Source organism: Ylistrum balloti, unplaced genomic scaffold (genome assembly GCF_031769215.1).
Source record: "Ylistrum balloti isolate Yb309-2 unplaced genomic scaffold, AGI_CSIRO_Ybal_v1 Utg370450, whole genome shotgun sequence".
In the NCBI taxonomy this organism is placed as follows: domain Eukaryota; kingdom Metazoa; phylum Mollusca; class Bivalvia; order Pectinida; family Pectinidae; genus Ylistrum; species Ylistrum balloti.
Window position 1 is genome coordinate 2,321,683 of NW_026782299.1, and position 14,200 is coordinate 2,335,882.

General features: G+C 33.7%; 1 protein-coding gene across 1 annotated transcript; it reads left to right on the top strand.

Moving 5' to 3' along the window:
• Nucleotides 1-393: 393 nt before the first annotated feature.
• LOC132554954 (small conductance calcium-activated potassium channel protein 2-like) lies at nucleotides 394-8,856 on the top strand. Its single transcript, XM_060219283.1, has 2 exons — nucleotides 394-456; nucleotides 7,471-8,856. The coding sequence occupies exons 1-2, from the start codon at nucleotides 394-396 to the stop codon at nucleotides 8,854-8,856; spliced, it is 1,449 nt and encodes a 482-aa protein (XP_060075266.1).
• The last annotated feature ends 5,344 nt before the right edge of the window (nucleotides 8,857-14,200 follow it).

Genomic DNA, 14,200 nt, shown 5'->3' on the forward strand with positions numbered 1-14,200 from the left:
TTGAAGATGCACACACACGTACGTATTTCGTCTATTACGAAAACAGATTTGCATTGAGGAACCTCAACTTGCATGTAAATCATTTCGTCAGAAAAAAAAGTTTTCTTCAATTTATTTCTTTGTCTTTAAAACGAATGAATTAACCAGCTAGTGAACTGGTAGCTCAACGACAATCCTTCCTGAAAATAACTTTTTCCTTTCTAAGACGGCTGGAACAATATTGATAATTCATAAATGACATAACACTAGTTGTTAAGGTTAAGTTTGGTTTTTATATTATTTAACGTCAACAAATAGGGTCATTTAAGGATGGTGTCCCGATGTATATAATTGTATGTATCGAATGTATGGGAGGCTGCTATATTTAAGCATCCTTGTTACAATGCTACAACAATGACATACGCTGCCGTAGGTCCCAAGCAGTACACCTCAACCGGTCACTCCCCTTGCCTGGATGTAAGTCGACAAAGGGTATGAATGTAATCATCGTAGTTAAGCAAATCTATAACTTTTCCTATTCGATAAGGGAATCGAACACAGCCGTCTCCTGGTGAAAGTCAATGACTATCCTCTTTGTCAATCGACCAGCTAAGTTTTCAACTGTTGTATAAATATATAAACAAGCTGGCTGTTTTTAAACACTACTTATAAAAATCTGATTCTGTTTTAATCTTTTTGAGCTAAACATAGGGTGTCTGGATTGGTCGACATTCCGGCATTTTCCGTTCTGTTGGGTTATCTATTCAATCAATCAATGCCTTTTGTAATCTATTTACATTGGTTCTCGTGATGTAGTTCTTTAACACATACGTAGACTAGTAAAACAGTTATTGGCCGACGTCAGATTGATGTGTCCAACATGATTTTGTACATTCTATCACCTCTCTAGAGAGAATGAAGTATCAGCACAATTTGTTTAAAGTTGTTTTCTGTCCTATTGTACCGAAACTACATAAGCTTAAGCTTATCTCCTAATGCTGCGTTAGTTGTCTTATGTCGTGACAAAATGTTTGAAAAGAAACTATTTTGGCCAATATGCATGATCTCATGGGTCAAACTTGTTACAAACACTCCAACGATGACATGTTCTGATAAACCAAAATCTTACAAACATAGTATGTGGATGCTAAGTTCGTGGAACTGGAATAGATAGCATAAAATAGATATATATCTATTTTGAATTGGAATGATGATAACGTTAATGTTTTTTTGAATAATGATAATAATAATAATAATAATAATAATAAAAACTTACGAGAGGTGTAGGCATATTGGACCTCTTTTTAAGTTTTACGAATGCAAGTTGGAATGAAAGATTGATGAGTAATATCTCATAAAGAAAAAAAGGAAAGATAAACAAAAACCAAACAAAAACAAATTGAATACCTTGTGAGTGACGTAGGCCTACTGTTCCTCTTTTTAAAAAGGTATGGAATGCAAGTTGTAAAATACGCTTGATGACTAATATTATATTAAGTTTTAATAGACCGAGGCTAAAATTGAATGATATACCTATATATAAATTCTGATCTTGATGGTTTTTATGTCTCCTGGTATCCTTAATCAAACTTGTGGGATTCATTATTCATTCTGAGCATGATCAATATTGTCATGAGCTAAATATCTGATAAACAGACTGTTAAGATATCGAAACAGGTCACGCGTTCAACCTTTTTATTCTAAACAATATGCTAGTTGATAATGAAATAAGAAGACATCTTCTGGCACCTGGCAGTGGTGCGTCGGCAGTGTCTGGGCTATAAGGATTTATTTTTATTTTGATACAACAATTGATTTTCCTCGTTTAAATAAAGAATTCACAAGAGACAAATGGAATTTTACACTTCTAGGTTTTGTTCCGTTTCACTAAATATCAGTTATCCGGATTTCACAAATGGTAGCTGTTAAGAATACCTTGAACATGCACTAATATTTATGCATTTCCTCATTGGAACTTCATTTAAGATCACGACAATATAGCTTTCATTAACCATCATAATGTTGCATTAAAGGTTTGCGCTGTAAAGCTTCCAACACAGACAAGAGTGCATGACTTGATCTGGAACATCTAGAATTGAATAGTTCCTGCAATCCATCTTGTTTGCAGCGCAATTTTGAAATGCAATCAATGCAAATTTGCCAGAAAAATACATTACGGACTTGACAAGGTTTGGCGTGGTGTCGACAATATTTGGTGTTTCTATTATGCACAAAGTCCTCAAACACTCTACCTTAGTTGATTTAGTATTCTGTTCGAGTTCTGTGACGATGGAGTATAATAAGTACGGTGTATTATTCAATGAGAGGGAGTGAAATGCATGGCACCTATTGGCTATTGTTACAACAAAGGAGTGGTATAATAGCATTAAAGAATTAATAGAAATTGCATGTCTTTTTTCATGGCAGCATTGCTCTTTAAATAACTTTCCAATTTTGAAAACCACAAAGAACTGCTGAAACCACAACTGTTAACGTGCAGATTCGAATTTCTTTTTTTCTAATGCTTAAAAATTCAGCTATTACAAAGCAATCAATACAGATTACGGCTTAAAGCGTTTAACTATACAAATATTTGGAATTAACGAACGTTGAATTGATACTGTTTCACTGCATTCACGCATTTAACTCAAACAACTATGGAATTAACAATAGGATATTTGGAAGCATGTTGTCGATTGTGTTCCTTGTTTCATTAAAAGTTACTTGTTGCACACAATTCTTTGTTTTGAGAGCAACAAGAATCATTCAAATGCACAACCATTTTACCACTAAATGCATCGGCATAAAGATGGTAGTAAAGAGACAATGATCTGGAAAAAATGCAACAATTTATCATGACATGACCATCCTAAACCAGGCTAAATTGTATATTGAAGGAATGTCCTAAATCAAGTTAACATGAATGTGGAAGGAATGCCCTAAATGAAGTTAAGTTGTCCTTGGAAGGAATTCCCTAAAGAAGGTTAAATTGTTAGTGGAAGGAATGCCCTAAACCAAGTTAAATTGCTGGTGAAAGTGGTACATGGAGTCATTATATCACCTGTTTAATACAAAACGTTGAGTAATCAAGCGTTGTTTTCGTTAACTTAAGCTTTTGATTTTTGATTTGAAAAATAAATGCGTAAACATTAATGAAAAAATAAAGGAAACTTTAAATAGAATGGCAAAACCTCTTCCATATACATGTATATTTGTACAGTATCGTTTAAGATTTGTTTATTTGCTTAATTGCTTTGAGATTTAAATCCTCGCAACTGAAAATCACTGAGGCAATAGGACATGGGTAAAGTCCATGAGTGATGTCCATGGGTGATGTCCATGGGCAATGGGGCCAATTGACGGGCGCTTTTATGGTCCATCACTATGATTTACACAAATGGAAGATATTTTTTTCTGAAACAAGTTTTCTAGTTTGTTTAGACAAGCTCTTAAAAATCTTTGATTTCTTTTTATTTCTAGACGGCTCATATCGTAAAAACGCCCTTGGAATCTTTCTTACAAGATGGATTATATATACTGCATAAAAATGTATTATTGATATATCAAAAACTTGAGTTAATGATTAAAAAATGTAGGGGATGGTTTTAGGTGAGAGGGGTCAGATACAGGTATCCAGATAATAAATTATGACATCACAAGGTACAGTTGATTTTATGAAATGTCATTCCATTATGAGACCTAATGGGATAACAATTACAATCGAGGGACAAGCGATGCAATCTTGTATTCGTTACGATCAGGGGGGGGGGGGGGTATCGCTGTATTGGGAAACATGTTTTCAATCTAAATGGTTTGTAAAGCTTTGCTAAAATGTTTGAAATAGAATGATATGAAACTGGTTTTTTCCTCTGTTTGTTTCCCTCGTAATCTTTTGACATAAATCATTCGACACAGATTGATAAAACTTGATCCATTGATTTCGCGTTCAAAGCACGTCGTAAGCATCATTAAAATCAATTCATTTTAAATTTCCTTCTAACAAAACTATTACTGAAACAATTCCATCATTCATGTCAGTTGATAAAAGCTAAGTGATATCAACACTCTAATATGACATGAACTCAGTCAGCTATGACCGCTCAAAACCCAGTGATTTGTAACAATACTGTGATTGCTGTTGTTATCACTTTGTTATTTTTTTTTACTTAATGGAAATGCATTGTTAAAATCTTCCACACGATGTGTTTTACTAACAATGTAAAGCCGGTTAAATTTAGTAAAATAAATTGTGAAATAATGCTTTAAATGCTACAGGCACGATGTGGTATGTTTTCCCTCTATTTCATATTCCTTAATTGACCGTATATCAGGGTATGGTGTGAAGCAATAGAAAACCAAAACAATACCTCGATTTAATGTTTGTAATATGACAAATTACATAAAGATTGTCAAAAGTGTCAACAGCAGGGAAGTTTGGGGGCTGAGTTATTGATAAATTGCTATAAATCGTATATGATATTGAAATAGTATAACAAATTGGTATATATGTATTTCATTGGGAAGCTCTAGGGAAACAGATTATGTTGAACAAGGTTTTTCACAAAAGTACATTATATCGTACAAATTCATTTGATACTTCCTGTTTTGGTCCACGTTTGGAAATGTCCTGGCTAGTGTGTTAAATTACGTATTACATCATCAGAGAACTTTAGATACCATATGGGTGACTTGTAAAATAACATTAACGTTATATTTCAGCGTTTTGTAAATTGAAGATGTTTTAATTGGCTGTTTTGTCATTTGCTAATTTGTGAAACATTTATTTCTGCAAGGTGGATATTTCATCTCCTTCGATCGTCTCTACTTGTGATACAAAATACGTAAAACATGAGTCTTTGGTACATTTGCATTAACGAATCGATCATATCCCTAACGGACGCAGAAAAATATCACTTCAGCTTATTTCTGGCTTCCGTTCATATTAATGATAAATATTAATGTTGATATTAACTTCTTAAATAACAGAAAATAAAGAACGGAATTACAGCATTTTAGCCCTCACGAGAAGACGATACTAAATTATCATTTTGAGTTTACAGCTTCAATCAAAACATGATTATTTTTCATCAAACCATGATGTTTTTTCATAGTTTTCCAGTTTTTTTTAAAAATCCATACCGATCCAGATGGTTCAGTCTGCTCATGTAAATCTTTGATATATTTTACCCACGTACAACGTAAATTCAATTTGCATTATCTAATCAATTTCAGGAAAATAATTCTTAAAAAATGAATTAAAAAAACAAGTCAGAGTTACCATGCTGCATGTGCAGTAGGTAATCCATAATTCAAAACGTCAAATGTTACAGAAAAAAAGAATCGATTTCCTTTAATCTGGACTTGAAATGTCCATGCACAGATGTTCCGTTGGGTTTGTATTTATCCTGGTTTAATAGACAGCACGGGGTCGACACGATTATTAACACACCCGACGAAGATTAACATGAAAACAATAGAGTATACTTTCAACCGTTGCTGACTTATTATCAATAACTGCTGTCAACCAATCGCTTATGATTTATGTTGGTAAACTTCGCAATGGAAAAAATCGTCCAAGTTAGCTATATCGAATTCAGACAGTATTGAAAAAGTAATAATATTGATATATGTATCGGAGACCTGCAGAAATATTTACTGTGGAAGGCACGAACGGTAGTTGAATTTCATTGGTATACATTACATGATATTGTATGAATCCTATCATTTACAGTTACATGTGACATCAAAAAGTAAGATAAGTGATATTCAAGGTATAAAATGAACATCTTTTGGTAACAATTTGAAACCTGCAATGACCGAAATGTAGAGAAAAAAACACTGCATGAAATTAACAATATTGATAATCCGCCATGAAACTTCATTTTCCTATACCACTTGATCTCCATGGTCCATGACGATTGAACATATTGTCTAGGTCATGTAACCGTTAAATAACATCTGTTGTGCGTGGGCGATCATATGTATAACATTAGCACTATCATACGATATTTTTAAACACATCTCCATTTTACACATAATTAAAATTGAGATCATTGAAGCTGTAAATCCTGCATAAAGATAAACATCTGACTACCTAGATGACCTGTATTTGTTGTTTCATCTTGAAGAACACCGCGTGATAGTGCATCGTCCTTGACAAACTATATATAGTTGCCAGTTGTTGCTGAATTTGATCAAAGCCTAATTGTGATGTTCTGTATGCCACGTGAACTACCAAATGCAGATTAACAATGGCCTATTCGGATATCTACTTGTAATCAGGATGTTTTTTGGTAAGTCGAGAAAATCATTTCCCAAAAATTGGAGCGCCCAGTTACAAAAAGTAACAAAAAAAATGATTCTTAGAATTTGAGTGAGAGTCACAAGAAAAGTTTGGGACCAGGACTCAAACGCAAACTACTCGTATGCAGTGAACTGTGTGGTACACCGCTCGAAAGGACAATGGGTTGCGGAAATATTGCTAGTTAGATGATCAGGTTCTACTGTGCTATGATTGTTTGTTGACCCATTTTGAAAATTGAATCAAAGTGGAAAGGATTACTTTTAAAAGTTGAGAATGTCGGCATCTTCTGAAACATCTTTACGAAAAATTGTTAAAATGGACTGCTTCAATAAGAAGCAGATATAGATATCAGAGAAATTGATATGAAATATATCATATTTTGATATGCATTATAAGACAATGACTCGCGTTGACAACATCGGATTACAATTCTATATGGATTAAGTGTTAGGTCGGCTACCCGGTGTCATGTTTTCTTTTTCTGGAGAGTTAAGATACCATGTGACATCCGTCTTGCAACAATTGTGTTTAGAATAAGATAATCTATGAAAGAAAAGAACAGACATTGCATTTCCTTGAATGCAACTGTTCCCTCCGTTGTGCTTAACATAAATTGTTTCAAGTGATAAAAGTAAATCTATTGAATATCAAAGACAACTATCAAACAGATATTGTCTAGATATCCCGATAACTAGAACAAGGCTCAATTTAATCATTTAAGACAATTGTAAATATTTATACAGTCACGTATTTGTCATTGTATATATACCTGTATATATGGGCGGTATTTTTATTTTTGATTATTTATTCTCTACATGATAAACTGTTATTTGGTAACTGAAATAGATATATACACATATTGCACATGTTTTCTTTCACCAGACAAGCTGTGATTGTATATCTTACAAACGATCTTGGAGATATCAATGCGAGAACACAAGGAATCTACAGATATGAATAACGGTACACAGACGAGTAAATGTGGAAAGTGCATAAACACTTCATCGACACCCTGAATAAGATGTAGATATATTTCTTTAACCTTGTTACGGTAGCTAATAAGGGACCAAAAATTGGGAAACTTTCCAGCTTCCATTTATAAAACGATACAGAACGGATGACGGTACGTCGGAGGAAACTCTTCTTGTAACAATTGTCACAATTATCATTGAATTTTATCTTTGCAGAGTAAAATGACCGGAAGTTCACTAGTGGAAGATCCCGGAATACCTCTTGTAGATCGGCGGAACGGGAAGTACAACAAATACATGGCGGAAGACAACACAAGTCAAACCGATTTGGTCTCTAATTTGACGCCGGTGTCAAAATTCGACAACATCAGTTACAGATTGAGTCGACGAAAGAAGCTGATAAAACGACGCCGATATGTAGTAAGCGTTGAATTTACCCTGGCTCTCTTTGGTATTGTGTTTATGTTGGTCGAGACGGAACTTTTTATTCAAAAGATAATAACTAAAACAGATGCCATTTCGTTGATTTTGAAGTCTTGTATTTCAATTTCAACCGTATTTTTGCTAATGGCTATTATAGCTTATCACGTGACTGGAATACAGCTACACATGACAGACAACAGTTTAGAAGATTGGCGCCTTGCAGTTTCCTTCCCGTGGACGTACCTTAAAATTATTGCCGAATTACTTATCTGCGCTATACACCCTTTCCCAAGTAGTATTGAAATTCCAGGTTTAAATCCGGATGGAAAAACCAAAATGGTGTCCATTGATCCGATTTTATCGATACTAATGCTGCTCCGCCTCTATCTGGTCGGTAAGTTTATGGTTGTAAACAGTCGTTTACTTACCGACACTGCTACTCAAAGTCTTGGTGCTTTAAACAAAGTCAAAATCAACACAGCGTTTGTTTTTAAAGCACTAATGTCATCTAATCCCGGAACGGTCTTGGTCAGTATCATGCTTGCAATTTTAGTAGTAGATACATGGGCCATGCGCACTTGTGAAGTGTATTATCATCCGGATGAGGCCCATTCAAGCTTCTTCAATGCCATGTGGATGATTGCTATTACGTTTCTAACTGTTGGTTATGGTGATATATACCCAAACTCATATTGTGGAAGATTTGTTGCCGTGGCAACAGGGCTGATGGGTGTCGGTACCACGGCTCTCCTTGTTGCCGTCCTGGCTTCAAAACTCGAGCAAAGTCGCGCTGAAAAATACGTCCATAATTTTGTTTCACGTGCTCAGCTGGACAAACAACGGAAGCATGCAGCAGCTGATACTATCAAGTATGTCATACAGTTGTGGCGACTTCGCCGTCAGGATGCCGATGACGACAGGAAGCGGATACGATTACACGGAAAGTTATTGCAAGCTATCGCTAATATGAGAGAAGCGAAAAATGAAAAGGCATGCATTGGTGAAAGCGCGATAGGATTCATTGAGGTGGCAAAATCGATTAGTGAGGTAAACGAAATGGTAGAGGGAATACAGGAAAAACAGAAAGACATGAAGGATAAAATAAACGAAATGGAATCCAAGATGGATGACCTTGCCAATAAAATGGATGCCGTATATCATGCTATAACGCATAGATAACTGTTGAATAATTTGTAGTGATAAATGTTACTTGTGATGCTTATGGTGGTGGTTGCCAAAGAGAAAATTAAAATGATTATTGTGATAATCATTTAAGCGGGTACTCGGCGGAAGCTACTTAAGTTACGTAGAATTAGACTTGTCTATATGTGACCTTATTTAAAACTAGCTTTATTTTATTCATGAAGTTGATAATCTTACATATAAAGACGTAAGTCAATTGTTCAGATTGTTTTAACAATTGTCATCGTATTGATTAACAATCATGTACTGTGTTAGAAGCTATTGAAATAAGTCATGATTTTTGTAATGTCATTGTTATAAAATAGCATATTTATTTTATTTTTTCATATGATGTGTGCTTTTAGATTGCTATATTATTACATTGTTGTATGGTTTACCCAATCTTTATAATTCTAACGTTTATTTATAGGTGACAGATACTTAATCATGTTATCACTGGATGTGACTGGAATCATACAAAGGGAATATTTAATACTCTGTAATAATTCTAGTTGTTTGTTATCAAGTTTTCAAAAAGAAATAATAACATCCTATAAATTACTGTAATTTCTTAGGAAGTAAGTTTAAGAATCAATTCGACAATCATTTCATTTGTATGTTTTTACTATTTCAGCAAGTGCGCAAACATTATCGCCTTTATATTACTTTTGAAGGGAGGTAAGATGCCAATCTTGTTAGGAACACAAAAGACATAGGTATATTAAAAGATATATGTTGATTCATGACTTTAACGACTCTGAGAGAGTGACATATGTATTTTACTATCCAGTATATTGTTTTTTTCGAAGAACAGAAAATTTTGGTGTTCTCTTCTAAATTATCAATATCAGCACTCACTCATACCGACAAGCTAACAAACTAAATATGACATCGGTAAATTTCTACATGTTCTTCAGATGTACCACCTGTGATCAGGCATCTTTCTATCAATATCAATATTTTCGACGTGACATAGCAACAGGATGTTTGTATTATATGGATTTAACAAGCGTTTATGTGATATGTGTCATATTTTTCTCTACTTTGATTAAGTTGTTTTGGTTATGTATGTTCACAGTCAATAATCTTGTCATTTGTCACACATGTTAATGTAGATTAATAACTGTATATTAATCCCAGATACACTCCTCACACTGGAATTTATTTTCAGAGAAAACTGATTACTCAGATATTGATATTCAGTAAACAAAAGTAATTTGTCAAAACCTTTCTCTTTCACAGCTAAATCGTCTTCAAGAATGTATCCGAATGTCATTTTTATGATGTTCACATTGATTGTAATTACTAGGAATAGGTAAAACGTAAGAAGTCTTTATTTGAATGTAAGAAAATAATAAAATAATGGACGATGGTGTTGGCTAAAATTTCGAGTTACACAACCGTTTTAGTAACGTGATTCAGCAAACAGACGTCACCAAACCTTCGAAATGCAGAAAAAAGAAAGCAATTCTGTGAAGCAATCAATGATATATCATAAAGAGAATTTATAATATATCGTATGTTTTAAGCAGTGGATATTATCAAAATGAAATATAAAGTTTGATGTATAACAAATCAAGCAGTGTAATATAACTGTATCTCGTCTTACATGTGTTTAGATGAGCTTTTCGACAGTTTATGTAATATAATGTTACGAAATAGAGAAAAAAGCATGTCGATAATTATATTTCCTACAAATTGAGTAAAATGTGATGCATTCAGAAAGCCGAAAGCCTGTTAACGATTTATCGCCTTTACAAAGTATAGATATACGATTTCATTACGGGTTTCCCTAGTATATTGATATGAAATGAAGTCCAGATTAACATCACGTAAACATGTATAAAAACAATATAAAATGGTATTGTAATCGGAACAATTTCATACCAATAATGTCAAATAACGTGTGGTATGAAATACAATCCTCAGAAACTTCAAAATTGACATTTATGTATGCATTCCAGAGTTTATTTCATATCAAATATCTAGCTCGCTTACGTATACTGTATCTATCTGACATGACATGATGCTGTCTCAAAGGATGAAATTTGCGACCTGTGTGTTGGCTCATATCACAAACGTTTTAGAAATGGTGAGTCTATTAATAATGGCTTATGAATGGCTAATTATTTATGGGGTGTTATTTCATCTAATAGGTGTTAGTTTGTATTGAAATGGAGATCACCAGTGATTTGAATAATTGAAAACAAACATATTCTTTCTTTTATTTCATCATCCATTAATATTCTCATAATTTGTGATACATTATTCTTTCTAAGTTTCTCTAGGCAATATGTAATTTGTAAAACGCAATAATATTTGAAGACTGCTCATACTCAGCTTTATGTTCCATAAGTACACACCTACTCCCGATGAAAGATTTCCGTGTATTCTAAAAACAATCTTATTCGGTAGTATATGGTATTCAGTGTCTTAGATACGTTTGTATTATCGGGTTTAAATAAGTTTTGAATTGATTGACTATTAGAAAGAGATATTTGCTGGAACTGTTGATTTCAGCGTCTATGAAACATTGCAGTAAGTTATTTGTTTAACAAAATTCCAGTGAAATCAACATCATGAACACAATGAAATGAATAAATCTTTAAGAAAAAATAATATTTAGATATTTGTTATACTAACGAAATATTATTTTAGTAATAGTTCAATTTTCTTTTTTTTTTCTTTTAATATGAAAAAAATATAGCACAACAGTTTTATCGAACTGTTGGAGATATGTTTCTATTAGCGAATTTATACGTTGTCGACTTTAAAATGTACACATGTCCATGAAATATGTTACTTTGGAAATATTAAGTGATTGAATTTCAAAAGTTATGCCTGTAGGTTCTCAGAAGATATTCTGAAAATATTTCCATAGGACGCTTTCCATCATTTGTGAATAAAAGATTCCGTGTACAGTGAACGAAAATATACCTGCAATTCTCTTACAGTATGAACATTTTATTTATAATCTTGTAAGGCATTGTCACAAATGTTTACAGAATTGTTCGGTATATACATTAAGCCAGCTTTACAAACATAAATGTTGCTATTTGAAATAAACGTTTTGACAGGTATTAAGCTGTCTAGACTATGTTGAATATCGATGAAATTTCTTTGACCTGCTGAAATGTAAGCTAAGCCGTGTTGAAATTGTATAGGAAGTAACCAGAAGTTTCCTATTAAGCAAGCGTAACACTTATAAGCGATCTAAGGAACTATATTGCATATTTACTCAGTCAGCTGAGAAAGGCCTGTCTTCACTTGAACAAAACATAAACTTCTGTATTCAAGTTTTGATAACTATTTTAAAAAGCAACTCAATTTGTATAACGCTACGTTGAACAATTCGTCATATTATTCAAATTCTGTTTCACTTAATGTGACAATAGCAAAAGATTTTTTTAAAAATCCCGCAGGTGTTACCACACCTTGACTATATTCACTTTTCATTTCCGAATTTGTTTTGTTTTGTTTTTGTCTTAAACATTTTTTCCGACAGAAATGAATTTGTTTTGTTTTGCATTGTTTTGTTTTGCTATATATTGTGATGAAATACAAGTAGTTGTGCATTAGACTGTATACAAAACCTGTAAATTTATTCGGTGTTATGCCGACTTGCTCGATAGCTGGCATACTTTAATGCATAAGAACCGTGCATTTTTAAAAGTAAAGACGGTACTATAGGTACTGTAGATTAATTTGTTTTCATGGAGGATTCATTCTAATAAGATCAATGGCAGGACTCGTATGGAATTTTATATATCAATGCGATAACATCTATAAAAATGACAACTGCAATCATTATTGCCTGTTGCCTGCTATTTTTTTTCAAAGATTAAAACACAGATAACTATTTTTCAGGAAATCAATTGCATGGGAAATAAATCATTAACAGGATTTAACCAAGCGTATTATACACACGGTGTGAGAAAGGTTTTTTTTGTCAAAAATTTGTTATATAATGCAAATCTGTATTGAGACATGAATTGTGTTAAGCAGTCCGGCAGTGTGTTAAATAACCATATTGTGTGCTGGTCATAGTTAAGCTGTATATTTAAGTAGTAGACCAGAAGTTGTTAGTTAATTGCAAGCCCAAATAAAAAAAAAAATGATTTAGGATTGCGTTTTTCTTTTGACATTGCAACGTACCTATACAATTTGTACACACGATGGAGCAAAATCAGTGTTCAGAATGAACGTCATGACGTAATATCCAGAAGAATCTATTTTCATGTTCCATGAAAAATTTCAGGGGAGCATATAGTCGCTGCCTTGTCCGCCCATCCGTCAGTCAGTCCTTTCGTGTCTAGATCATAATTTTGCCCACAGTTAAGTAAGGTCCGGAAACTTGGTGTATACATTTGTCCTACTAAGGGAATGTGCAGTGTACCAAATTCAGGGCCCTCGACCTAATCATACTAAGACAATATGCTGTACACCGAATTCAGGGACCTCAGCCCCTCCATTACAGAATTACTGCCCTTTGTTAAAAGTTTATGTCTGGAGCATTACTTTGCCTGTATTTAAACTAGGATATTGAAAACTTATACCTCAGTCATACAAAAGCAACCGGGTGGAAACATTGGTCCAAGAATGTGCAGTAAACCAAAAATTAGTGTCTGCAACCCCTTAATCACAGGATTATTGCCCTCTTGTAAAGATTTGTGTCCAATAAGTCGTTTACGAGGAGCTTTCATCAGTTTTACTGATACTCTTGTTTTTTCTGTCTTATTTTCCCCTCACATCATATTTCCGTTCCTACAAAGAGTACAAACCTCATGGTGACCTTCAGGTCCTGAATAAGACAACAGATAACGAGAAGGAATATTATTGATGACTATTCAGTAACATATAAAAGCAGACGAGCTATATGCAATCGTTTGTATTGTGACCCAGGGCCAGAGGCATAACCTCATGCAAGAACACAAATATATACAAATAATAACAATAGTTGCCAACATCTTTTTCCATTTAAATCTGTCAGATGTGGAACTCCAAAATCGTCTCATAGAACAAATTAAATTCATTAACGTTATTCAAGATTTGTTCAGTTCATTTTCTTAAAACCTTGGATCACTTGAAATATCTTCGCTTGGATATAATTGTATAGATTAACACAATTCCACGTCTATCGGAAAAAGAAAGAGGGAGAACTATTTATATGTCCCTTGTCATCACAACGCAAAGTAACGCAACGCAATGCGTGGTTGCAAGACGGTTTAAGTGAAGCCTCATTTGCGGCAAGGTTCGCAACCGCTGCAACATGTGACCCTCCAAGAAGCGATAGACCATGAGTTACCACCACCTGTGAAAACTGTTTTATACTGCTGCAGCA